This window comes from Pteronotus mesoamericanus, unplaced genomic scaffold (genome assembly GCF_021234165.1).
Source record: "Pteronotus mesoamericanus isolate MK-2021 breed Mesoamerican mustached bat unplaced genomic scaffold, CSHL_Meso_final contig_20, whole genome shotgun sequence".
NCBI classification, from domain to species: domain Eukaryota; kingdom Metazoa; phylum Chordata; class Mammalia; order Chiroptera; family Mormoopidae; genus Pteronotus; species Pteronotus mesoamericanus.
In genome coordinates, this window is record NW_026555085.1 from 95,141,616 (window position 1) to 95,169,594 (window position 27,979).

At 44.0% G+C, this 27,979-nt stretch overlaps 1 protein-coding gene across 3 annotated transcripts; it reads right to left on the reverse strand.

Moving 5' to 3' along the window:
- Window positions 1-3: 3 nt before the first annotated feature.
- ZBTB2 (zinc finger and BTB domain containing 2) lies at window positions 4-27,959 on the reverse strand. 3 transcript variants are annotated; one of them, XM_054570116.1, is made up of 3 exons: window positions 27,780-27,959; window positions 13,498-13,682; window positions 4,257-5,855 (listed from the first exon to the last, which is right to left on the reverse strand). In XM_054570116.1, exons 2-3 carry the CDS (start codon window positions 13,668-13,670, stop codon window positions 4,484-4,486), a joined length of 1,545 nt encoding a protein of 514 aa, XP_054426091.1. In that variant the 5' UTR covers window positions 13,671-13,682; window positions 27,780-27,959; the 3' UTR covers window positions 4,257-4,483. The 3 variants fall into 3 exon arrangements, 2 of the variants coding, with proteins under 2 accessions (XP_054426091.1, XP_054426092.1); XM_054570117.1 differs by lacking the exon at window positions 27,780-27,959 and adding an exon at window positions 27,246-27,335; XR_008528783.1 differs by lacking the exons at window positions 4,257-5,855; window positions 27,780-27,959 and adding an exon at window positions 4-339 and having other exon boundaries at window positions 13,498-13,624.
- Window positions 27,960-27,979: the final 20 nt, after the last annotated feature.

Below are 27,979 nucleotides of genomic sequence, written 5' to 3' on the forward strand. Positions count from 1 at the left end.
GATGATTGTTGTGTCCTTGAATATTTTTGTGGATTCAGAATAATAACGTTGATCTAACATTTTAAAAATGCTCTTTAGAGAGGAAACGCCCATTTTGTGCATCTGCATGTCTTTTTCCTTCCCCTCTTCCTGGTGCCTTTTCGGGATTTGTCACTTGCCAGCACATCCCCCTGAAACACCTGAAGGGGGGGCAGCATGAGGTGGGGGCTCGGGTTGGGAGGGGCCAACCTGCTCTCTTCTGGGTCACTCAGGAGGCTCCTCCGACCGCGTGTCACGCAGGCTCTCAGTCCTCTCAGGCTGGCTGCCTTCTGACCTTTGTCTGCTTGGGGGCATCTCTAACTGAAAAGATAAAAGAATTCTTTAGTCCATCTTTTTTTTTTTTTTTTTTTTTTTGCTAACAACAAAAAAATTTGAACAACGGTTAAGGATTTCTGAGGCAAGGTGCTGGTAGCAGAAAGGGCTCTGTATTTACCACTCAGTAGTTTTATGACCTTGGCCAATGGCTTAACACCATTTTGTCTCCTTATCCTGATCCTTCCTCTCTTACAGTAAGGAGGCCCAGCGAGGTGGCCTCCTCAGAAACTGTGTGGGGTGTTTGGTGCCTTCTCTGTGCTCACATTTCACAAGGGCATTTAGAATGAAAACGGTAGGATTTAGAATAAATGCCAGGCTCTCTCAGGCACCCACCTATACATTGCACACATCTCATTGAGGAGGAGCTTGCTTCAAATCAAGAATTGTGCTAAGACTGGCACATTAGTTCCCCTGGTTGTAATTCGAAGAAAAGTAGAACCAAGACTGGACAGTAATACTAGAGCAGAAATTACATAGTAAAGCAGTGGTTCTCAGAACATGGCTCCTGGCATCATTGTCATCATCATCATCATCATCATTTGGGAACCTGTCAAAATCCTAATTCTTAGGCCTGTCCTGGACTGCCTGAATTAGACCGTCTGGGGGCAAGACCTGCGATCTGTTTTATGAAGCAGATATGTTGATCTTTCCAGAGGAGAATGAAATGACAGAATAGCATTTCATCCTGATCTTTTTTTTTTTTTTTTGCACTGAAGTTTCTCAGTTTAATTTTTATTTTATTTAGAGCTGTTAACAGTTTAGTTGATATTCTGGTTGTATTTAAGGAGCAAGTTTTAGAAAAGGCAAATTAATTGATGTCTCAATATAATTAACTTTTTGCTTAAAATTCCTAAACATAAATCTTGTTTAACTGCAAATAATGTACAGCAATGTTTTGTTCTAGACTAAAATAGACAACTAAAACAAAGCAAAAGGCACTGAGGTATTCTGAGGGTTATGAAAATCATCATGAAAATGCAATCAACCTAAAGAACAAGTTATAATCCATTACACTCCCCATGCAAAACATTTTCTTAGAATTCACTCCTAGTGAATTCCTGAAGAGGCAGCTTCACTGTCCCCCTCCAATTCCTAGCCAAATTGCCGGAGGTGCTCCTTACACACAATTTCCCACGCATCCCTCTAAGTGCCTGTATTTTTTTAAACATAGCAATTTGGTGTTTTACCTGAAATGTGTGACCCACGCCTGACATTTTGAACTGAAGGGTTCATTTTGAATCCCTCTATTCTTTCCCTTCCTTAGAAGGTAAAACAGCAAAAAACAAGCGTCCAGTTCCTATGACTTTCACAAGGTGTTTCCACTGTACCCTCTTGTATCATGATCCAAAGCTTATTTATTCATCAGTTATTGAAAAATTCCTATAGTACAATAAAATCCTACAGTACTTTACACAATATTTTTTTTTTTTAGCAATATTTGTTGAATGAGTCACCTCTTATTGTTTTCCCTGTGAAAGAAAAGGCAATAGAAGGCTAGTCTGAGAATGACAGCTCTAGGGGATTCTAAAGCTTAGGTGTTCGTTCATACCACCAACTGATGTTTCTAAAGCTTATTTACATTGGGACTATCAGAAACTCAGAATAGTTAAATGTATAACCTCTTGGGATCGATTAAATAGGCACAAAGCGTCCCAGGGCAGGGTGGGCGGGCTTCCTCCTCTATGCCCTGCTCTTCTGGGAGGAGCTGGCATTGTGCAGCGCAGCCACAGTGGAGGTGTCTGAAGGCTGGTGTTAAGAGGCCCAGCGCTCCCCTGAGAAACAGATCCTGCTTTCTGCTGCACATTCCACTGTGTGGAATTCGAGAGACTCAGTGTGATGCCCTGGCTGGTGTGGCTCAGTGGCTTGAGCGCCAGACTGAGAAGCAGCGGGTTGGTGGTTCGATTCCCAGTCAGGGCACATGCCTAGGTTGTGGGCCAGGCCCCCTGTAGGGTGTGTGCAAGGGACAACCACACATTGATGTTTCTGTCCTTCTCTTTCTCCCTCTCTTCTCCTCTCTCTAAAAAGAAGTACAATCTTAAAAACAAAACAAAACCAAGAGTAGCTGAACACAATGCCTATCCTTCCCCTCGACTGACCGAGTTGCTAAAGCTGAACAGGGGTAGGCTGGCTGGCATTTTGCTCTTACCCCTCTCTCCTCATCCACTAGATCTCCTGTGATCACCACCACTTTCTAATCTTCAAGACCCTGCCTCTCGGCTGCATGCCTCATCCCTGCAAGGCAGCCTGGGGGTTGTGAGGAGGCCTGTGGAGGCAGGCCCCGATTTCCCTTCCATAGACATTCAGAGAGTTAACTGGGCACAAGACTTGCATCTTAAGTTGGGAGATATGAGTATAGTTGTGTTTTGTTTTTTTTTTTAAATGAGAAAACAGTTGAAACCTCTCAATATTGAATAATCTAGGTTTATAGAGCACGAGTTTGTGTCATCTTTAGGCAAACACTCCTTGGCCTCTTTTCCTTCCTTGTAAAAAGACAATCTCCAGACCCATTCCTGCTCAATCTTTGGCTATCTGCAGCATCTTCGTACGGAGTTTATGCATTTGAATCACACCGTAGTATGACCCAATGTGGTTATCAATGTCCTCATTTTACAAACATGGAGAATGCCATTCAAGTCCGGAAGTCACCAGAGTTCTGCAGACAGGAGGAGGAGACAGAGCAAGGCAATGGCTCCTGGGGCCATGCCCTCAACTTCCCCTCCTTGCATCTCTTTGGGCTGACAAAGTAATACACAGGTACAGATCATATACCCATTTAATTAAATGTTTATTCAATGAAAGTATGTATAAAAACTTACAAATCTGAGAACTCAACTATACATGAAATAGGGTGACGGGATAGTCAGTTTTAACATATACGTACAGCACAGCTATGAACTGTTCTTCCCTCTCCCCTTCGGTCCTTATTTCTGGCTTCTGTTTTGCCCTGGGAGACCGTTCTGTTATTGGCCTAAGGGAAGACTAATGGAACAATTTTACCGCTTTCAGGCCAACAGGAAATTTCAGGTGTTAAAAAAAAATTTGGAGACTAAATACCAAAGTCCCATTTTTTCCCCAAACTGCAATTATGTTTTTTGGTCCTGATTTCTCTTTGCCATTTTTGATGTTTCAATGAATGTTGCCATTGAACTATTAGCATTAATTTTTAAAACCACAAGTTCTACTCACATCTTCCCCTGTAAGATCCTGTATCCTTTTTTTCTGTAGTAGACACACTGATTTAAAAGCAGCAGCAGATCAGGGCTAAAACAAATTTACCCACTGGCAACTGCTGGAATGGCATGTCAATTCTATTCAGAAAAGCCATCTATAGGATAGTACTTCCAGTTCTGATTTTTAAAACCAACAAATTTATCAAAAATGAAAATACAGTATTTTGTCGTTCACCTTTGAAAGAAGCCAGCGGTTAGATAAGGCCTGTGCATTAATTCACCTGTGTGCAGTAAGTATCCACACATTTTCTTACAAACTCACAAACTCACAGCTTGTCATGTTTTATCCAAAAAATTAAGATTGCCATCACATTATTACTTTTTCTCTGTGTTTTGTTCAAGTGGGTTTCTTAACTAATGATTTTTCTTGACTGGACATAATCTCAAAGGATGCATCCTGACATAAGACACCTGGAGGATAAATACTGAGAATGTTCTCTTGGGTTTGAGGTTTTCCACACCGAGATTTTGCATAGTACAGAGCCCAGCTGCGTCTCTAAGAAGCAATGCTGTATTTTCTGACATTGTTCTTCTGAGAAGGAAGACACTACGCAGGGAAGGTCATAATTTTAGCTTACCAAATTGCATTCTGGTTGTTTTGTTATATACCCTTCATTAGTTCCAAGTATGCTTTTAAATAATCTAAAACTCAAAATCCATTTGAGTTTATAAGTACTACTGACTATTATCTTTCCGATATCCCCTGAATAAAAGGAAATGTTCCAGGTTTATAATGCACAAAGCCTTTACGGAGGAGGGGCTGGGGATGGCGGGAAGGGAGAGAGGAGGGAGGGTCCAGGGGCCTGTTTGTATCATGCCACAGAACTGTAGTTCTGAATTGGGAAAGGGAAGGATGATAGTCTTTGTAAAAATGACAGTTTTAAAAAGATAAGTAACATTCAGTCTAACAACACTGTTTCCTGTTCTTTTTTAATGGACGCTAACACAGGGTGGTCGGGTTCCGTTACTTCGGAGTCCCCACTGCCCAGGAGAATGGACCGCCCCTCGTCCAGGGCAAAGACGTCTGAGTTCTGGTTCTGGCACGAGTGTTTAACAACCTCGTTGGGAGTTGAGAACGTTTTGTCACACAGGTTGCATTTGTACGGTTTGTTAGTCTGTACCAACATGTTGTCCATCTGACTACCTTCCTCGAATGTGCAGAGCTCCAGGGTCTGTTTGTCCACCATGGTGTATGTGTCGATGCTCTGGTTGAGGCACACGTGCCGGGCAGCCTGATTGGCCCTGCAAAAGCTCTTGTCACAGGTGCTGCATTTGAAAGGCTTCCCGGTGTGTATGTACATGTGCTCCCTCCAGTGGCTCTTCTGGATGAATTTGCGTCCACATATCGTGCACTCGTACTTGCGCCTCTTGACCTCCCTCTCTTGGTCCGCCTGCTCCAAGTTGTCGATGTCCGCGATGTCCGAGGGCGGTGGCGTCTCTGAGTGCTGTTGTCCGTCGATGATGGGGGAATCTGAGATGTGCTGCAGCTCACTGTCACTGATCATCCCAGCCTCAGGCACTTCCATGGCGTCCTTCCCGAGGTCTGCCGCATTGCTGCAAAGGGAGAGGGGCACGCGGCCTTCTCCGGGCTGGCTCGCTGTGAAGGGGACGCCGGTGTGAATCTGCAGGTGTTCCCGCAGACTGCTCCGGAGTGTAAAGCGCCGCCCACACAGGTGGCAGGCGTAGTACTTTGGGAAGCTGCCATTCCTCTTCATGATGCTCGGCTTGACGTGGGCTATGGTGAGGGTCGCGGGCTGCTCGTCAGAGGAAGAGGCTTCCAGATTGGTCTCCTCCCCGGCAGCAGGGGGAGGCAAAGGAGTGGAAACGAGTTCTGGAGACAGGGAGGTCTGCAGGGGGTCTGAGGGAGTCATGTGTGTCCTGTTCACCTGGGTCAGATTTGAGGTCAGCTGAGACAGCTGTGCGCCTTCAGGCACCTGCTCCTGGCTCATCCTGGAGGGCTGGGGCCGGGGTTCTCGCCCAAGTTTTTCAGGGGCTGAAGCAATCTTGGTGGCTTGTCTCAACTGATGATCTGCAATCTGAATGCCATACAAGGAGGAAGCCAGCGGAAAAACTTGGTCAGGGTGGGAAAAGGCTCCTTGGCTGGCCAGGCTAGCTTCCTGGATCAGAGGGTAAGCATGCAGAAACTTGATCCCCTGTTCCAATCGAACAGGATCAATCAGCTGAGGTGCCATCTTTCCAGTGTACATCAAATGTAAAAGATAGCTGAAAATATCGGGCTGTATGTCAGTTGGTTTCAAACGGACACATTCACTGAAAGAAAAGTAAAAAGTCTGTCAGTCAATGTCAATGCCTGTCTCAAATGATAATATCAAGTCTGACGAAAAAAACAGGCACTTTTTAAAAAGGCAAATGAAACAAACATTGCCCATTTGTTACTGTAAGTTTAATGAAATGGAATACTCAAGAAGATAACAGGAATCTATATGTTAACATTAACTATATTAAGAACAGAGAGAAATACAACAAATATATTTTAAAGGACTAAGTTCATGTTAAACAGATGTAGTATCCTACCTCATAGACTCTTGAAGCAGTTTTTCTTCTAGTAATTTATGTAAAATTGTATCAAATTTGTGTTTTACGGGGAGGATCCATTTCTTCCTATCAGTCTTGAGTGGTCTGTGACTCAGTAATGGTTAGGAACCACTGACCCGGCACATCTTTTGGCTAAAAGTCTAGGATTCAGTATTGACCCAATGCCAGCCAGAGCTCAGCAGGAGATCTTTAAAGGTAAGTCCAACAGTCTACCTGCTTAGAAAGTTTCTTCACTTGTAAAACAACATGGGGAGCTGGACTAGTATGAACAAGTGCCTAAGAGCAAGATAACAAAAGTGAGAGAAAAATAAAGCCCAATTCTGTGTTCTGCAACTCTCTGATCTATGTCCAGCGTGATGGTAGGCACTGCCCTGATGGGAACAAAAGGCCAGCCATGTCTCAGCTCTAGTGCAGTCGGATCGCCTTCCCAGTACTGCTAGACTGCATTTAAAAGCAGTTGTGGTATTGGTGATTTTCTAACTCTTAGACTTCAGGGTTTGTAACATCTCAGAAAAGGCATACCGATGCCAGCAGCGATAGTGAAGAGGTTCCTAAGAGCTCTTCCTGGACCATCAGCAATGACAGAAGTTTCACTGTATCATTAGATACCAGTGAGATATGGCTCTGTATATTATGGGGCATATGCTATTGTCCATGTAGTGAATATACTGTATAGACAATGCATTTTCAACTCCAAAGATGCCTTCCTTAAATGTCTTTAGATTTTATAATCATTTTTTCAAAACTTGTGAAAATTAATTTAAAATTTTTAAATATTTTTATTTTAAATAATTTTGTTTCTCAATTACAGGTGACATACAATATTATATTAGTTTCAGGTGTAAACCTCAGTGATTAGACATTAGATAACTTACTAAGTGATCATCCTAATTCTGACACCATACATAATTAGAATGTGACTACATTCCCTATGCTGTACTTTTCACCCCATGACCATTCCATAAAAACCGATTGGTACATCTTAATCCCCTCACACTTTTCACTCTCCCCCCAACTCCTTCCCACCTGGCAACCATCAAAATGTTCTCTGTATCTATGAGTCTGTTTCTGTTCTGCTTGTTCATTTTGCTTTTTAGATTCATTGGTGATAGTTATGTATTTATTGCCATTTTACTGTTTATGGTTTTGATCTTTTTTTCTTCTACTTAAAGAAGACCCTTTAACAATTCATATAATATTGGTTTGGTGGTGATGAACTCCTTTAGCTTTTTCTTGTTTAGGAAACACTTCACCTGTCCTTCCATTCTAAATGATAGCTTTGCTGGGTAGAATAATCTTGGTTGTAGGTCCTAGCTTTTTGTCACTTTGAATATTTCTTGCCAACAAAGTTTCTGTTGAGAAATCAGCTGACAGTCTTATGCGAGCTCCCTTGTAGGTAACTAAAAGCTTTTCTCTTGCTGTTTTTAAGATTCTTTGTCTTTAAACTTTTGCATTTTAATTATGACATGTCTTGGTGTGGGCCTCTTTGGATTCATCTTGTTTGGGACTCTTTGCACTTCCTGGACTTGAATGTCTGTTTCCTTCACCAGGTTAGGAAAGTTTTCCGTTATTATTTTTTCAAATAGGTTTTCAATTTCTTGCTCTCTCTTCTCCTTCCAGCACCACCAAGAATGCAAACGTTGGTATGCTTCAAGTAGTCCCAGAGGCTCCTTATGCTATCCTCATATTTTGGATTCTTTTTTTTTTTTTCCTTTTTGCTGTTTTGACTGGATGTTTTTTGCTTCCTTATATTTCAAATCACTGAACTGATTCTCAGTTTCATCTTCTCTACTCCTCAGTCCCTGTAAATCATTCTTCATTTCAGTTAGTGTATTCTCATTTCTGACTGGTTGTTTTTTATGGTTTCCATGTCTTTTTTAATGCTGTTGCATTTCTAAGTTCCTTGAGCATCATTATAACTATTGCTTTCAACTCTGTATCTGTTACTTTGCTTTCTTCTACTTCATTTAGTTTTTTTTCTTGTTCTTTCACTCAGGGCCTGTTTGTCTCATTTTGGCTGCTTCCTTGTGTTTGTTTCTATGTATTAGGTATGTCTCCCAGGCTTGGTAGAGTGGCCTAATATAGTGGATGTCCTGTAAGGCCCAGTGGCACAGCCTCCTGTTCACCTGAGCTAGGCACTCCAAGTGTGACCTGTCTGCCCACGCCCCCCGCCCCCCACTCCCCCACTTCCATTGCATGGGCTGTGTACATTCTCCTGGTCTAGTTGAAACTTGAATGCTTTTGGCACATCAGTGGAAGCGATTTCCTCCCAGGCCAACTGACTGAGAAGACTGGCCAGGACCACCGTGGAGGATCAGCTATGCAGGGTCCTAGCCCATGAAGCAGAACTTACTTCAGTGAAGCTCTGGTGCCTGCTGAGTCTGCACCCTGAGTGTGTTTCTTGTGAAGGTGGCTGGGTGGTACTTTGACGTGGCTGAAGCTGCCCATGTGGTGTGTTGGCTCTGGGACCTCCCAGTAGGTGTACACCAAGGTCAGTCGCTGCCTGTGTTCTGCCCAGAGCCTCCCAGCATGAGCTACAAAACGATCTGCAGATGGCTGCTACTTGTGCTGAGCTTGGAGGTGCTTGGGAAGAGGCCAAGCAGTACATGAAGGCCAGCTAGTGCTGGGCCTGGGGCCACCTTAGCAAGAGGTATGGGGCACAGAGGCCAGATGCTACTTTTTTGTGAGATTTTAGGAAAATCAGAAGCATGTGCCAAGACAGACCATTTGCACAGAAAAACCAATGGAAACAGCTTGTGTTGGGCCCACAAGTGGGGTGGCACAGGGTCTCCGTGAATCACCATAGTGGGGCTAATAGTGATAGCCAGGTTGATGGAGACTCAGATATGGCACCCACCTGCCATTTCTGTGGAGGGAGGACTCAGAAAAGGAGCAATGGCCTCTGCCAGCACTTCTGTCTGGGAGAAAGCTACCCCTCCAGCTGTTGCACTGATGCCAGACAATTCAGTTCCTCCCTGTATATCCCTGGCACCTTTTGAGCTGCTGCTGTAGTGCTGGCTCAGAGGGAGTCTGAATCTGACTAAGTCCATTGGAGGGCCCTCTAAGGACACCTGGGACTCCAAAAGCTCTCAGTCTCTCTCAGCCACAATCCCCACTGATTTTTACAGCCAGAAGTTATGGGGACTTCTCTTCCTGACACTGAAACCCTGGGCTAGGGGGCCTGGTGTGTGGCTGGGACCCCTGGCTCCTCAAGGGGGACCTCTACTGCTGAGATAATCCAACCTGATTTTATCTGCCACACATGGGTATGGGTCCAGCTGGTGTTGAATCTCCACCCCTCCTACTAGTCTCGATGTGACTTCTTTTTATCTTTAGTTGTAGGGCTGTTGTTCACCTAGATTTCGATGGTTCTGAATGATGGTTGTTCTGTAACTATAATTTTGATGTGGTTGTGGGAGGATCTGAGTAGTGTATTTACTTATGCTGCCATCTTGACTGGATATAATCATTTTTGACTACACTGCTTCTTAATATTATAACTATTTTTGTCTCCTTTACCTGTTTTATCTAATAGTTTATATATGCTAAAATATTAACAGTATACTCAGCTCTTTTAAATTTAATGCTTATTCTATTAAAAAGGGAAAAAAGTGACTAATAGGAATTTAGAGATTTGAATAATTACTATATTACTGTACTGATATATTTTGAGATAAATGCATACAAATAATGATGTGAAAAATGTGTGACTACAAACTGAAAGCCAAAGAGTAAAGATCAAGCATAAAAACTAGCATCCTTTGACAGAATAAAGGGGAAGACTTAAATGACTCTATTAAAAAAAAAAATTCATGGAGATCATTCATATCTTTGTTTGGACTCTTTTTATAGTCCTTTAAATAGAAATGCAGATACAGGTGTTCTTCCCTTTAATTACAACAATATTTTGTATATAGTATAACATATTCAGATGCTCTAGGGAAGTTCAATATTCAGAATAAAGCTTCAGAGGTTATGTGTGGTGAAGAATAAACTAATAGTGTAATCAACTCCAAAGTGAAGACATAACCAGATGGCTTTTTTCCAGGGCCAGGGAGAGAACTGGGAAACCATAGGCCTTTAGGGATGCAAAAAAGGTGCCAGGAGATGACAGGGCACCTTTTGTTCTGCCAGGATGGAATATTCCTTCGGGCAGAGTTAGAGTTAGAGTTAGTGAGCCCTTTTGCCCCCAGGAAAGAAAAGGAAAGGGCAGAAATCCAAAACTGGGACTATGTTTTTCAGTATCCCTGAGAGACACCAAGCAGAGCCCCTTTATAGAAAACCTTTGTTGTGAGTTTTATAATTTCCTCCCACTTGTTATTACACAGGTCCTCTGTCTACAGCCTGTGAACGGGGGTGACTGGACAGCATACATCTCAAATTTTAAAGAACTATGTACAGTCTCTGATGGCAAAGACAAGATGGGGCTGGGGAGGCCCCAGTCCACACTTTGGCCAGGCCTGGCAAGGGAAAGGTTCCCAGGGGCCCTGGGGAGTTGGGGAACAACCGCCAGGGAGAGGAAGACAGGGTCCCTGGGGGTTACTGCCAGGGCCCACGGTGGTTTCCAGACACCAATTTATCTTGCTTTCTTCATTATACTTTCTTTTTCTTAAAGCAGAAGCATGTATACACAGAGAGACATGTAGAAGAGTTGTTCTAAGGAGCTCCTCGAGCCAGACTGCAGCCCTCTCCATCCTTGGCTGCTTCCACTCCTAGGCAGTTGACCGCCTTCCTTAGTCATTCAGCTCGCTATGGGCCACTTCGGTCCTTTCCAAGTCCTCTGGGAAGAACAAAGCTCTCTACAACAGAATTACACCCAAGTGGCTTGATTTGCAGATGTCTGACAGAACTCGTATGTCAGAAAAACAATTTTATAAACTTCCACAGTAATTGACAATTTTGATTTTTCTTCCTTCACTAGAATCTTAAGATGGGCTTAAAGAACTTCAAAGATAAAGATTTTTAAATGTAAGACATTGTCAGAGGCTGTACTTAGAAAGGCCTGTCTTAGTTTTATTTCTGAGAGCTTCAAGTCTGCAGTCCTGCATGATTTAAAACTGAACACTTAGAAAAGCAAGCGTACATGGGACAGAGACATCTAGTGGTAACTATAGACCAAACACTCTGATCACAGTGTGAAAAAAGGATCGCTCCCCATGTCTCTTAAGTAGCCAGGCTGCAATTCTTAGTGGCTTACAAAAAAGGCACTGGTTTAAAAGCATGTCTCTGGTCTCCACCCAGGATTTGCTTTGTCACAGTGAGGTGGGCAAGGCCACCGTGTGGCAGCCCAAATAGCATGTGCCATCTCTGGTGGAGTAACACGCTATAGTTTAGACTTGGGACTCTCATCTACCCGGATATCACACTCCCTTGTTGGAAAGTCCTGTACTTACTGCCAGACACTTAACATAAGTTTCCTGCACCCATTTAAAACTCACTGTATTCTTTTACTCCTCAAAATTAAAATCTCCTTTTCAAGACAGGTTTAACTCATTGTGTTGGGATATCTAAGTATACATTAGCTATTAAGTCTCAGGAGTATGTAGTAAAGTCTCTGACAATGAAGTAAAAGGGAGCAACCTTAGAGTCACAAGATAAAGAGTATCAAGTGGCTATTCTATACAAATACCTGAACTATACACTACAGAGTTAAAAAGATTTGCAAAACCCAATGTCTGCCCTCAAGAATCATACAAATCAGGAGCGGGGTAAGTACACAGATAACAACAATGGGAAAATGGATAGATTTTACAAAATGGCATGAAGTGCTAGGAATCGTGAGGGAGGAAGAGATAGCTTTTGATCCTTTTGGTTCATTTGGTCAGAGAGGGGTCATGCAGAGGTGAACTGGGACTTAAGGGGAGGGAAGAATACCAGCAAAATGAGGTTCAGGTGTGGGGTGAGGCCAGAGGGAGGCCAGGCTTCCAGCCTGTGGGGCTTTGACAGACAGAATAAAGAAGTCTATATATATATATTGCTTTGCTCTGCAGTGGGTACACTCTAGGTTTCCAATCACAGGAATAACACAATCTAGTAGATTTCTGATCAAAGGAACACCCCAATCAAAGCAATGTTCAGGACTATTAATCTGACTATAATGTGGACATGATTAGGAAATGGACGTGAAAAGGGGAAGGAAAGGATTATATGAAAGGTATTTTGAAGAAAACCTGATTTGGGAATTGGTAAGACAGGATTTTAAGGAGATTTTGAGTATGGGTTTTTCACAGGCAAAAAAGTGGGGAAGCAAGGAGGGACCTCAGGCAAGACTTAATTCAGTTTTAGATATGCTAAATAACATAAAAGGAGGAAAGTAAAGATCCAGGTCAGAGCTGTAGACTGGCCTCCAGCAGAGTCCAGGCCCAGGAAAATGGCAAGCGCCCACCGAGAGAGTCACATGGAAAGGGACGAAGGGCCCCAGAACAGCACTCCCCAAAACTCACAGAGAAAAACGTGGGACACGCAGAGCTATCAAATGCAGACGGTGATCCTTAAGGAGGAAGAAAACGGCAGCAAATGCTGCAGAGGACAAGGGCCAGAGACAGACAGGGGAGTGGCAGTTCCGACAAAGAGGTGACCTCTGAGGAATGACTTCAGACAGCAACCACAGCGCCCACGGCAGGAAGAGAGTGGGCGAGGCCAGTGCAGGCGCGGCCACAGATCACCCGGAAGCACTTCCACAGTCAAAGAAAGGAGAGCAGCACCGTAACGACTCAGGTAGACTGCGGTGTAAGGGAGTGCTGGCCCTTCACAGACTGGGGCGGGGGCGGGGGCTTAAAAGTATAAAATCAAAAGTACAGAATGGAAACTAAGGGGTGGAATCTGGGTCCTTGAGGTGCAAGAGGAAGATCCTTTTCCTTAAACACTGAGGGGCGCTTTTCTCCAAGACAGGAGAAATGGCAAGGAAAAACCAAGTAAAGATACTGAGATTGAGTCATTTTAAGAGAAAAGAAGACAATTGGGGGAATTACCCAGGTCAAGCTTCTCATTGGAGAAGGAGACAAGGGTATATCCTGGAAGTGGGAGGTCCCTGGGGGGCGTGGCGGCTGGATTTGGGAGAGGAAGGGGTTAATGAGGCCTGGCTGCAGCTGGCTTCCTGGGATCAGACCGTGCAGGTGACGCTGGCCAGGGTCCCTGGAGGGGCTGCATGGGACTCCAAGCCCCATCATTCCCAAGTGCTACTGGAAGGATGAGTAACCAAGAGTGAGGGGACAAGTGAGGTCATGAGGGAGCCCGGGAGCCCAGGAACAGGGAGTGAGACCTGTGTCTCGCTGAGGGCAGAGCAGGTTCAGCGGGACGGAGGGCCGTGGAAGTGCAGAGTCTGCAGTCATTCGATTATCACACCCGCGTTAGTTACCTGGTCTGATGGACAAACAACATCTTAAAGTAATTGGAGAATGAAGCAAGAACTGATTTGTGTGCCTTGAAGTACACATCGCCGATGGCAACCGTGCAGTCACACAGGAAACCAAACTCGCGCTGAGCGTTTAACTGCTGCAGGAGAATAAGTCCATGGTTGGCCAAATCCATTTTTTTAAAAATCTGCAAAGCAAACAATTTTTTTTTAAGACAGATGATTCATAAACAAGTATGCGTCCTTATAGTCACCACAGTAACGATCATAGGTAACATGCCAGGCACTGCTAAAAACGTTCCCTCAGTTCACGCATTTAGTCTTTACAATGGCCCTCTGGGTAGCTGTCGTGCCTCCCGTTTCACGGAGGAGGGCACTGGGGGGGATTCAGGCGTGGCTCGATTTGCCCAAGTTTACACAGACAGTTTAAGAGGGAGAGTCAGGAAATGAACGCAGGTAATCTGCCCTCCAGACAGCAAATAGTCCCAGACTCCTTTAGCCTTTTAGCTTAGGATTCCAAATGCAAATTTTATGTTCAAATCTCCAGATAGATAAACAAAGGAGCTGGGTATGGCCACCGCAGGGCGGGGTGAATCTTACCAAATTTGAAGCAGTTTTCCAGCCCCCACACTGGCCCGGAGACAGTAAATGCACATTCATTACACTCTCCGAATAAGGAAGCCAGGCGGCTTGAGAGGTGTAAATCACGTCGCCATCGTCTAGGAGACCACCTAGCCAGAAGGTGACTCCGGATTCTAAGATCCTCATTCCTCAGGTCTCCCTAGCAAACCTGAATCCATCGACAGCAGAAGAGCTGACTCTAGAAGAGCTGGTTCATCAAAGCAGGAGATGGCTCCTTCCCACAGTAAGACACCATTTATAAAAGTCCATGACACATAGATCAACGTCACACTTAACAGTATACTTAATGCTTTTTTTTTCTTGGAAGATTGGGACCAAGGCAAGGATGTCTGCTTTCACTATTCAGCATAGTCCTGGAAGTTCTGGCCAGCAAGTGCGATAAAGCAGGAAGGAACTGAAAGGCATTCAGACAGGAAAAGAAAATATAAAACTGTCCCTATTTGCAGATGGCATACTTGTTATTTAGGAAATCCCAAGAGATGTACAAAAACTCCAAGAACTAATAGATGAGTTTGGCAGTGACACAGGATATAAGATAAACATAAAAATCAATTATAATTCTATATCCTAACTTTGAACTTGTGGACCCTGAAATTAGAAATATCCCATTTACAATCACTAAGAAATCTGAAATACATACATGTAAATCTAGTAAAACATGTATAAGACTTGTTTGTTGAAAACTACAAAATATTCATGAAAGAAATCAAAGAAGGTCTAAATAATGGATACACTGTATTTACAATTAGGTAGATGCATCATAGTAAAAATATCAGTTTCTCCAAATTGATTTGTAGATTTGAAACAATTCTCATCAAAACCCAAGTTAAGAATTTTTTTTGAAGATCTAATTGGCTTTCTTAAGTGATTCATGAATCAGGCAGCATCCCATCTAGCAATCTGAGAGACACTCTCCAAGTAACATTTTTTTTTTTTTTTTGGTATATCTACACAATAATCTAAAATATCTATGTAAAGGCAAAGGAAATAAATAGCTAAAACAATTTTCAGCAAGAGCGGTAAGGCAAGAGGAACCAGTGTATTTGATTTCACAATGTACTGTCTAAGCTGCAGAACTCAAGACTGGGGTTCTCTGTGGAGGGAAAAACCGACAGATCAGTGGGCCAGAACAGAGGACTCAGAAGCAGACCCACGTGAACATGCACAACTGGCTGCGTACAAAGGCACAAAAGCAGTTCAGTGGAAGAAGAATCTTTTCAACAAAGGGTCCTAGATCAACTGGACTTCCATATGCAACAAAGGGAAAAAAGAGAAATTTCACCTACAACTAACCTTAAAAAAAAATTAACTCAAAGTGGATCACAGATTCAAATGTAAGACACCAAAGTACAGCTTTTGGGGGGAAAAAATGGGAGAAAACCTCAGAGATCTATGGTTAGGTAGAAAAGTTTTATACTTGACATCAAAAGTACAATCTATAAAAGGAGAAATTATTAGACTTTATTAAAATTAAAAACTTTCATTCTGAGAAAGAGCCTGTTAGGAAGGTGGGGGGAAAAACCCCCACAAAAAACCAAAGCTCAAGACTAGGAGTAAAATTTGAAAACTTTTGCGCACTAGCCTTTTGATAAGGAACTAGAATCTAGAACATATAAAGAATTCTCGAACCTCAACAGTTAAAAACCTAATGAATTAGGCAACAGACTTGAAGAGACCTTGCACCAAAGAGGATGTGCAGATGGCAAAGGGACACATGTAAAAACGTTTAACGCATTGGCAATTCAGAAAACAAATTAAAGTCACAATGAGATTTCACTACAAACTTATCAGGATGGCCAAAATAAAAAACAATGACCTCACCAGACACTGGCCAGGATGCTGGGAAGCTGCACTGCTCATGCGTTGCCGGCGGGATGTAAAGCCCTGCAGGTGCTCTGGAGGGCAGTTAGCAGCTGCTTAGAAACTAAACTGAACCCCGTATCGCTCAGCAATGACACTCACAGACATTTATCCCAGAGAAATGAGGACTTACGTTCACACAGAAACCTGCATGTGGATCTACACAGCAGCTTTATTCCTAAGAGTCAAAAATGAGAAACGACCCAGGCACTCTTCAGCGGGTGAATGAAGTGTGGTATGCCCATACAACAAAACCCACTGGGGCATAAGGAGAAATGAGCTACGGAGACATGCTGCGAAGACGGTGGATTATGCTGAGTGGAAGAGCCAATCCCAAGAAGTTACACAGTGTACAATTCCATTTATATAACATTCTTGAAAATCACGGAAATGGAGAACAGATTAGTAATGGAGGGGTGGAGGGAGCAGGAGGGAAATGGGTTCTGCTATAAAAGGGAAACAGGAGGGATCCTCATGGTGCTAGAAATGTTCTGTAGCTCAGCTGTGTCTACGTCAGTATCCCCGTTGTGATATCAGACTACAGTTCTGCAAGATGTTTCCCTTAGTGGAAAAAGGGTAAAGGGTATATGGCATCCTGCTATCGTTTCTTGTAACTGCATGTGAATCTAGGCATCTTGAACTAAAAAATTTAATTTATTAAAAATAAAGGCCACAACATATAATTAGCCAGATTTTAAAAAACTGATAACTTCAGAATTACAGAAGCTACTGTGGAGAATGAATTACCAATACACTTTAAAACAAAAACCGACCCACAGCCATTCTTACTGAGCCGCTGAACTCCCCACTCTGTTTCCTGTTGTAGGGATTAACTGACAGATTGAGAAATTGGCAAGCGTCCCCAAAAGTAAATGGATCGAATGGAATACGTTGAGAGACTGATCAGGTCACAAAGCAAGAATCCAGGAAGTCGAGTTTTGTGTTTTCTGCCAAGAACTGTGTCCACCTTTGAAGTAACTGGAGTATAAAGACTTAGATTGTAGTCTCATTTAAGTGTGAACATCGATGACATGGGTCAGGAACTGAGTTCCCCAGCATTTTCTGTGTGTCACAGAAGGTGGGAGCACTCAGGTAAGGAAGAGGAGACAGAGGAAAGGCATGGGATTCTTGACAGAGAAGGTGTCAGGCTGCACAGGAACTGGGGTTCCAAAGAAACATCCCTCCAACCTAAAGTCACCAGGGCATGACTTCAGAAGCCTGTCTTCAGGGCTGTTCTCTGAAAAGTGTTGGAACACCCCCTTTCCCATCTTACTAACCTGCTTTTCTCTACCAAAAAAAAAAAAAAAAAAAAAAAAAATCCTCTAAGAGCAAACTGTGCTGAGCTGCTCTGTTGTGTAGTCTGACTGGCCGGGACTACCTGTGCGTTGAGGCTGCTTCGGGCACCACTTTCACCGACAGCAGCTTCAAACATCCTAACACGTTGCTATTATTCCCTTGATGTTATGATGGGAGTGGCTATTATTTATGGAATATTCACTGTTAACCATTCATTTCCATATGTTACTCGTTTAATTTCACATTAACTTATGTGAGCTATTTGAAGTTGTTTGCTTTTTTCTTACCAATCTGTAAAATCTTTCTGTATAAGGGAGAATTGGTCCTTTGTCACAGCTGTTGCTAATTTTTTTTTTGATTTTGTCTTATAGAAATTTTTGACATATAATTGTTTTAATGTCATCAACCTTAACAATATTTTATAGGAGGTTTCTGAGGTTTTGTATTAACAGATATGTATCATCTCCTTTGATATAGCAAAATGTATGGTTCCCTCTCCCTTAAACAGACTAACATAAGTATTTTACTCAGACTGTAAGAATGAAGCCATGATAAAACTGTGAAATGTTTCTTTTTAAAGGGGGTCTACTAGTTATTTCTGTGTCTCAATTTTGGAACCTTTAGAATGGGAAACACACTGAACACACTTTTGCAATATCGAGGGCAGAAAAAGTGCACAGGAGACCCCTCAGAGGAGCGAGACCAATGAAAGGAGGAAAAACAAAGAGAACAGGCCCACAATTCACATGGGCAAAAACCCCACACAGATCAGTTCTGAAAAATCTTATTTGAGAGACTATAAAGTCTTTTTCAGGAAGAAAAACACCGCGCCCCCGCATTTGTGAATGAGCCTGCGATAAAGGCGTGACAGGGAGGAGGGCCGTAGGGTGGAGCAGGGGCCAGGCCTGGATTCTAACAGAAATGCATCACTGGCAGCTCCGGCCCCGCCCTGTCCTGCGAGCAGAACTGCCCTTTTCTAAATCTTTCCTCATTGTGGCCCCTCCATCTTCATTCCCATGAGGCTCTACTTGCAGAAGAATGCTGCGTGGGCTGAGGCTGCAGCATCTTCACAGGCTGGCCCTGCTCGAGGCTACTGCCCCCACCTTGTGGAAATGAATGCCCGCTCTCCGGCCCCACCGACTGCCCAGCCAATCACATCAGCCCCTCGCACTGAGCGGGCTCCCCGCGGTCACCGAGGACCACTGTTTCCCAGCCCCGTGGACAAGTAGCTTACTCCGCCGCTCCACAGCACTTCATACCCTTCCTCCGGCACCAAAAATACCCTGCTCCTGGCTTCTGGGCCACGGCACTCCTGCTTTGGTTCCACCTCTGGCTATTCTATTTTAATCTCCATCAATGATTCCTCTTTTGCGGAGGCTCCTCTGCCTCTGGTCCACAGCCCACTTCTCATTCCTCAGGCTCTCTCTAGTGATCTGATCCACTTTCACTTGGCTGTCCCATAGGAACTCTAAATTCAACCTGGGCAAAACAGCCCAAATCCTTCCCTTCCTTCCACCCGCTTTCCCCCAAAAGGACTGTAAAAGCTACAGACATAAACTCCTTCTGTACCCCTAGTTCAGTGCATGGCGCCATCATCCACCCCTCGACCAACCCAGGAACCTCACCCAGCTTTCAGGCCCCCACTTCTCCCGTCCCTCACGTCAGTTGTCACCCATGTCCCACCACCCTGAACTCTCTGCCACGGCCTCGCCTTAGCTCTACCTCTGCACTCATCTCCTGTTTCCAGCTCTAGCTCCTCTAATCCATCCAGTGACGTTCCCAAAGGGCACATACGATGTTCCTATCCTGCTTAAAATCCTCTGTGACTCCCTACTGCCTTTGGGATGAAGCCCAAATTCCTCAGCGTAGCTTACCCGCCAGCACAGCCCAGCCCCTGCTGACTCTGCACTGTATGCTCTGGTGCAAATCCACTCTAATGGTTTCCAGACCTTTGGATTTCACAGACCTACTAAAAACCGACCAACTAACCTCAAAACAGGGTTTCCATCTGACTGTGGCTCCCTCTTTACTTTCCAAGAAAAGACATAAAATAGTCACATACCTGGTGGGGACAAGAGACTTTTAAATATAAATAGGTAAAAAGGACATAATGTCAGAACATCTATCTAAAAGAACAAGTTTGGCACTACATGCAATATATAGAAAAATGTTATTTTTTTCTAATGCAAAACATCACAACATAAAATTTTACTTTATGACATTAAGTTATGCCTAATTGTTTCTTGATAAAAGACTGTCCATCTGGTAATCTTTATGAGTGATCATTAACTGCCCCAATTTGTTCTGAAGTCCGAGCATTATGAAAAATCCAGTTTCATGCCCTGGCCAGGTAGCTCAGTTGGTTAGTGTCTTCCCCATATGCCAAGGTTGCGGTTTCTCTCCCAGTCAGGACATACACAAGGAGCAACCAACGAATGCATAAATAAGTGGAACAACAAATTGATGTATTGGTCTCTCTCAAATCAATAAAAAAAAAAATCCAGTTTCATTTGAGTATGTTAATAACAGACGACATGATGTTATTTCACTCACTTTGGAAATCCTGGATGAACTGAGGTAAGATGAAGAAGGGCAATTTCCTTTGCTCAGAGGCTCTGAATGCCCAGGACAGTGACCGTCTACATCACTCACTGCTAAGGCCCCATTCTCTGTGCTGGGCAGCTCAGCTCCCTGATTTCCATACGTGGCCAGGAGAGGCGGCCTGTTTGAACGGGGCCTTCGACCCTTGTGCTGGACCGTGAACATGCCACTTTCACAGGGACTCACCGCTGCCATCTGCCCCACGTCCCAGCCCTGCCCGTCCTCTGCAGAAGTCCCCTGATCCTCACATCAGGAGGCTCTGTCTGCCTCTGGGGCATCTGTGAACAGGCCAGTGTACAGATGTCTGCCCGATGCTTCCCAAAAGCTGGCGCCGAGTCTTGTTTATCATTTATTGCTTTGTCCATGTGCACAGCAGATTGTCTGGTGTCCGATATTTGTTAGATAAATTAGTGACTTTATGTTCGGAGAAGAGAGTGTTGAGATCCAGTCACAGCTTGGCTTCTGACTAGCTGGGTGATTTGGTGTAAAAATTCTATTTCTACTGATCTTAGATCGACCTAAAAATTCTCATCCATGTACTGTGTACTATATTTTGGAAGAATATTTCAATTTCAAAATGTTACTTCATGTTTCCTCATGCTAACAATTAAGTTCTGAATAGTGCTTTACAGTTTACAATAACCTTTCACACATAACGTTTAGTCCTCAATACCACAGTACATTTTACTATTCATTATTAATTATAATAATTACCACAATATTAATTAAAAAAAAGACCACTTATGTGCCAAGGATCAGTTATCTTCTTTCTAGAAGAAATTTAGACTTGGAGCAGTGAAGTAACTTGTCCACATGTAGGGCTAACTCTTAAGAAGCAGATTAGGGAAGTGGACAAAGATCTGGTGAGAGCTTCCTAAGGTGCCAGGCACAGTGGGTGCAATGACACACAGAATACGAAGACTTGCACGGTGTCGTCAAACAGGTACACAAATTTATAATAGCCAACTCTGGTAAGAGTTATTAAGGAAAAATATAAGTACATACAAGGCCATAAACTGGGGTCTAATTTGGGGGCTGGGGGTCAGGAAAGCTTTTGTAAGGAAATGTCAGTGAAGCAGATAAAGGATAAGAGTTAACTAGGCAAAGGAGACTATTCCAGGCAGAGGGATCAGCATTTCCAAAGTCCGTAAGATAGGAGGGAGTAAGAGGCCACTGAGGTCTGGAAAGGAGGTCAATGTGGCTTTAGGGCAAAGAGCCCGAGAAGAATGAGGCAAGATGAGGCTGGAGACTCAGTTACCGCTTTTGGTTTGCATGTTAAAAGTGATGAGAAACCACTGAAGGGGATTTCCATCAGGGTGACATGATCAGATGTCTGCAATGGCAAAACTAACTAAATTGGGATGGTGGTGGTGGTGATAAAGAGGCGGGTAGGCGAGGAGAGACACATTAAAAGTCGCGGAACATCCTGGCCGGGCAGCTCAGTTGGTTACAGTGGCATCCTGAAACATCAAGGTTGTGGGTTCAGTCTCTGGTTGGAGCACATAGGAGAAGCAACCAATGAATGCATAAATAAGCAGAACAACAAATTGATGTCTCTGTCTCTGAAGACAATAAAATTTAAAAAAAAAGTGGTAGAGGGGGAGAAAACGAACTGCAAGTAGTGATAGGGGAGGAGCAGGATTTGAAAGATAATTGGAAGGTAAAAAATCAACAGGACTGGCTGGTGGACTGGATGGAGGAGGATGGGGAAAATCCAGGTGTTCAGGGTGACTTCTACATTTCTAACCTGTGTAACTAGATCGATTGTGGAGCTCTCTGCCAGGAGAGAGAGTGTAGGCACAATGTAGTTTTATGGGGCAGACCATGAAGTTAGGCGAGACACGTTGGGACTGGGGTGCTTTAGAGACAGACACCCAAGGAGGGGTGCAGATGACATGTTGGCTACAATGGTCCAGAGCTCTGAAGTCTTGACTGTGATTAATGTCTTCAGAGAAGCCAGGTGTGTCTGACCCCAGACGTCATACCCATAAATCACTATATGATGGTTCAGAGAAGTTAAAACTGTATACAAACAGAAGTCAAATTGAACCCTGGTCTTCTGGGTGTAAATTTCACGCTCTTTCCACTATACTCCCTTGCTATATAGATCATTCCTGAAGTTTCAACAAGGGCCAGAAATCAGTCAGGAAACTGAAGACCTATATAAAGCCCCCAGCCATTTAACAATGTAAATGGAACTTAAATGAGTTTTCATAGAAGGCCTTCTTTATGTATGTGGTAAGTGTACAGTTTTTTTTCTTAAGTAAATTCAGAGACTGTAGGACATGTCACATTGAAATAAGGAAAAAAGACTTTTAAAGCCAAATGTAAATGATTGTTTACATTAATGCTTTGGTTTTGATCATCACTATTTCCCACACTGATAACGGATACTCCCAGATGTCAAATGCTTTCAGCTTCTATCGTGTTGCACGTGTGGGCTGATCCTTCAGTTACTCAGCTTTTGGAGGCACAGCTGAATGGAACAAACATAATCACACTATTATGACAACCCAAGTTCTTCCTTCACTTTCAATATAAGAACAAGAGACCAAAACAGCTTGTGGGAATTGATGATTCACTCTTTAAAGATAATAGCTCTCTTAAGATACTAAATACCATTTAGACTACCCATTTCAAGAGCACTAAAAGGTCCTCTGAAGTCCTTGATATTATTTAAGTGAAGCATATATGAATATTGTAATGCACAGGACGCATCAATAACAGAAAAGCACTATCCACAAATAGGATTGATTCTTTCAAGTGGTTTAAACCACTTACCAGGATGAAAAAATGGCTTTTTTTCTGTTAGTATTATTAATAATTAATACTTGAGGGCCCATAAAGTAAACTTGAATGAGTCTGGGCATTTGAATTTTAATATATTTTAAAACTGTATTTCAAAGCTAGGAAATGTATCTTATTTAGTGCTGGTGACAGATTGGTATTGATATATATGTATTTTTAACATTTCTTTAGTCAATCCTCTTCTACAATAATTACAAAAAGGAGGGACATAAACTAACCAATTATTTGGCACTTATTTTGACTTTTTTAAAACATTGCATGTATAAAGGTTTGTCTTTTCAATTATATTTTGCCTAAGTTCATATTAAAATTAGTTTTTAATTTTTGAGTATAAGTTGAGGTCAGTTCAGGGACAGCTTAGGTGTCAAGGAGAAGCAGGTCAGAGATTTATGGCTAATAAAGAGTTGATATTAAAATGATAATTCTAAAGACATTATGCTACAATCAACTTTAAGGAAACCAACACATGAGCACAGAACAAAATTTAAAACCTAATTTAATTTGCTTCCAGTAACCCACCAAAGTAGAAATTGTCTTCCTTTTTTAAACACTGTATGATTAGTAAAATTAGTCTGAAGAAAATATAGTCACCTAAAGGTATAGCTCAGCATATGTCACAGAGGAACACCAATTGTGTTTTAATTCAAAGTCTTAATTGAATAATTTGTTTCAATATTTTAGGTCAGGGGTTTTCAAACTTTTTGGAATGAAGACCTCTTTATACTCTTTAAAATTATTAGGGACATCAAATAACTGTCATTTATGTGGAATGTAATTATTGATATTTATCATGTTAGAAATTAAAACTGAGAAATTTAAAACTATTTATTAATTCAGTTAAAAATAATATTAAGCCCACTGTGTGGTACCATAATTTTATTAAAAAATTTTTATTTCCCAAAACAAACAAACAAAAAATAGTGAAGTGGTATCTTCTCATGTTTTCACGAATCTCTTTAATAGAAGACAACTGGGTTCTGCATTTATTCTGCTTCTCCACCAGCTCTGTTGTGATACCTGTTTGGGTTCAGTATCAAAGACAGTCGAGCCTAACTCGACCACAGAGTTGAAAAAAGATGAATTTTAATAGCCTTTTCAGGTAATTGTGGATATTTTTGGATACTACATCAAAACTTGACAAGGCTTAGTTTCTTGAAAATTGTGTGATCTAAAAATACATCAGTGAATGATATTTTCCTACTTTATTAGATAGTAAAATTTACGCTCTTCCTTGCACTTGGAATGGATTGTTTGCACATGATTTTTAACATCATCCATTGGCATTTGGAAATATTAGTTTATTGAGTTATGTGGATCTTCCCAATGTGGACACATTTTTTTCAACACTGAAAAAGGCCAGTAGCATTGTAGCATCATATTGAAAATAGTTTTGACCTTGTGGAACCCTGAAAGGATTCTGTGGTTTCGTAAGGGACTGCAGATGACACTTAGACAACCAGTGTTCAGAACCACTTTGGGGATTTGGAGAATCTAAGTGACTAGGCATGGTATAGGAGAATACACCCAAGCTTTGAAATCATGCTCAAGCCCATTTTGATGCTCACCCTTGGTTGGTGGAGAACTCAGGGGCACACACTATTTAAAGGAAGTGTATGTTAAAAGTTTGTATAAAGTAAAAACAGTTGCTTCCTAAGTACTACATGTAAGTGCTTTACAAATTCCTACCTTTGTATACTGATCTTTCTTGAAGTGAGGAAGTCACGCAATACATATCTCATGCACGTGAACTGGGATTATATGTTTGAGCATAGGTACCAGCCTCTACTTTGGCCTTTGTACCAGTAAAAAAAAAAAAAAAAAAAGAAAAAGAAAAAGAAAAGCCCTAAATGTCGGACTGCCAACTCTTGATAAGTGTTCTGTGGCTACTGACTCCATCTCTTAATGGCCTATCAGTCTTGTAAAGACACTGGATCTTGTTTACTATTAATTCAAAGTAATATTTTAATTAAGTTTAATTTGCTAATAAAAATTATAACCTACTTGAGCATAAAAAAGGTTTAAAAAATGTTCTCAATCTAATGCTTAGGATGTTTCTTCCCCCCCCCCCCCCTTCAGCAAATAAAAATTCTCAACTCCCTTTTAGGTTTTCAAGAGCATGCTCTGCAACCTTAAGACTATAAGCAGTATGTAAAGTGATAAATGCCCTTTTGCCAGGAGCACTTTGAAATTTATGGTAAAGTCTCCAACCAACCAGCAGTTCTTCCTTTACTATGATACCTTGGTGCCACACTACTTGCCCACAGCTTTAAAGTCACTTTAGGGAAAGATGGCTGGGTCTAGGGATGAAGCACCGAGAGACTGGCAAGAGAGTCTCCGGCTCCATAGACGCTGGCTCCAAGGCAATGTCATGTATCAGCATTAGATGTTCCCTTAAATCCCCACCACTACTTCAGTAATTTTCAAGTTGGGAAAAGCATATCCCCTTATGCATGGATATGCAGTGTTCTCAAGGTGCATATTCTTAGAGGGTTGGGGTAAGATTTTATATTATTTCATAATTTCTTTATGGTACAAAAGTGCAAAATTTGGAGGACAGGGCAAAGTTCATATTAATCTTTAAAATAAAAAAGAAACTGTCACCATGGCGGTTTCTATTCTATGACCTAAAACATGCCTAGTGTTTATTCTCTGAAGCTGGAGTATTTTGGTGGAAGAGTTTGTGGAGCACCATCTATCTATTGACACTCTCTTTGAAGAGAAGCTTTAAAGCTTACAACTAAGCAGCTGGACTATACAACAAAGCTTTAGGGGTCGTTTATCTGCCACCATTTAAGGATGCCTTCACTGTTGACTATTTGTGGTATTTAATTAACACTGGTATATTACTTCTTGTACTTTGAGATCTTACGATGGTTTCAAAACAGGTTAATTTTTTGGTTAGAAAATAAACTTATATACACCACACATGGAAGTGAGAAACGCCCAGTTTAAAACAATGTAGTATTAGTAGTAATTTCTCTTCTTAAAAATTATCTTTTAACAATTTGAAAACACCCTAGATAGACAAGAATCCAAAATAAACTTTAACAATTAATTTTGGTTTGTAATAAATCAGAGAAACGAGGATTTAACATTTAAATCAGGATTAAAAAATTCTGATTCTCTACTGAAATTTCAGGTCTGATTAAAATACTGTGCTATGTACACCCTGCTTCTGTGCTGCGTCAGGGTCAACATAGAGGGTCCGTCCTAGCAAGGACAGAGCAGCCCAATCAAGCAAACCCAGATCACCCGGGAGTTCAATGAGTCTGGAATTCCGACCTTTTCAATGCTTTAAGAAATAACCTATGCAAATGAATACATCTGAAACTCACACACTAAGGGAGCGCACTCTATGACGAACAAATGAACACTGCAGATGGGTAGGGTAAGAAAAAGCCTGGGATATTTCCCTAAGGCATAATTAGGAATTGAGCAGTTGAAAGTTCTTGCTGTAAATGGCGTAGCAATATCTAACTATATTTTGACTCTGCCCGATCACTATCTTGCCTGTTCTGCTACCCTTGCTTTCTTCTCTATTGCCCTCTTTAATTCACTACCTGCTAAAAGCGACAAAAACCTCTTACTAAGCATTTTGTGTACTACCAGTTCTCTATGCAGCCTTGTTTAAAGATTAATGGCTTGGGGGTTACGCTACACAGAGAAAAAGACCTCCGCGCCACGATCTCTCATTCTCGTAGCCCTACGGGATGTGAAGATTGCGCCGGCAGGGAGCGTGGCTCTGTCGCCAGTCCCGCGCCGCGAGGCAAAGCAGGTAGAAACCACAGTATACCTGTGGGCCTTATCGAAGACGCACATCACCGGTGGAGCGGAAGCCCGAGACCTCCCGCTCAGCGGGCCCACACCCACCGTCCCGGCCCCAGCCCGCGACAGACGTAGCACCCAGGAAGGTCTACATTTTCCCCAGCCCGCGGGAGAGTAGGCAAACTGCCGCCCCGCCCCGCCTGCTCCGCCCCGATCAAGGGGGCGGGGCCAGCCAGACTCAAGGAGGCCCGAAGGGACCAGCGCCGCGCACCCCGGCCCGCCCCCATTCCCCTGGGGCTGAAAGGAAAGGCGGGGAGGGGCGACGCACTCAGGCTGCGCCGTCCCGCGTGCGCGCGCGCGCTCGCCCCAAGTCCCGCGGAGTTTAACACAATGCCGACGCCTACGCCGTGCGCAACGCCCCGGCCGGCGCAACAGTCCCGGCGCCGGGGGCGGAGGGTGGCCAAACAAGGAGAGGGGAAGAGCGCGCGCGAGAGCCGGAGACAGCGCGAGACCCAGAGGCCGGAAGCGCGCGTGCGCGCCCCCGCCCGCGGGCGGGGAGGCGGAGCCGCAGCAGTAGCGGCAGCAGCTGTAGGAGCCGCTGCAGCTGGGAGAAGCGCCAGAGAGGCCGGGCCTGCTCCGGTCGGACCGGATCCCTCCCCTCCCCCTCCCTCCCCGCTCCCCTCCCCCAAAACCACTTCCGCAGCTCGCGGCCTTGCCGCCGGAGAAGCAGCGGCGGCAGCAGCAGAAAGCGGCGGCGAGGCGTCGGAAGGATTACGCACCTGACGGGCCCACCTCTTGGGGCTCCAGCGCGGGACGCTCACCGGCCGCCACCACTCGGGACGCACTTCGCGGAGGCGGCGGGAAGGGAGGGACCGGCGACGGGGAACGGAACGCGAATCGCCCCCTCCCCTTTCTCCCTCCCTCCTCCGATCCGCCGCCCGCCCTCTCGGCTTCCGTCCCCTCCCCCTCCTGCAAAGCCCCGGATGGAGCCGCCGCCGACTCGCCGCCGCCTGGCTCCGGGGGATGGTTTTGTCAGGCGGCCAGAGCCCCGGCGCCAGGCGCAGCCGCTGCCGCTCCCAGGGGCGGCCTTGCCCTCACTTCCCAGAACCGGGTCCCCGTGTGGCTCGGGCCCTCCGCCTGCCTTCACCCGGAGCCCCGCGACGGGGGTCATTCGACTTCTTTGTTGCCACCGTCGCTGCCGGAACCGTTTGCGAGCTCCGGTGGCCCCCGCCCCCCCCTCCGCCTTCCCGGAGCCCGGGCCGGGGGCGGCACGTGGGCACCAGCCCCGGGAGGCGGAGGCGGTGCGTGCTTACCTGTCGCCGGTGCTGCTGCGGCGCGGGGTGTGGAGGAGGCACCGCTGGGCAGCCTTGGCCGCGCTCTGCCGGCCGCCGCCGCCTCTCCCTCTCGCTGCTGCTGCTGCTGCTGCTGCCGCGGTCGGTGTCTCCGGCGCGGCGGCGGCGGCGGCGGCGGGGCTTTTCCTGTCCGGTTACGTTAAGGTCACATGACCGAGAGA

Coding starts and splice junctions, on each gene's coding strand:
- ZBTB2 (XM_054570116.1), bottom strand. CDS start 13,670: ATGGATTTGGCCAACCATGGACTTATTCTCCTGCAGCAGTTAAACGCT. Junction 5,856..13,497: donor TTGTTTGTCCATCAGACCAG/GTAACTAACGCG, acceptor CTTTTCTTTCAG/TGAATGTGTCCGTTTGAAAC.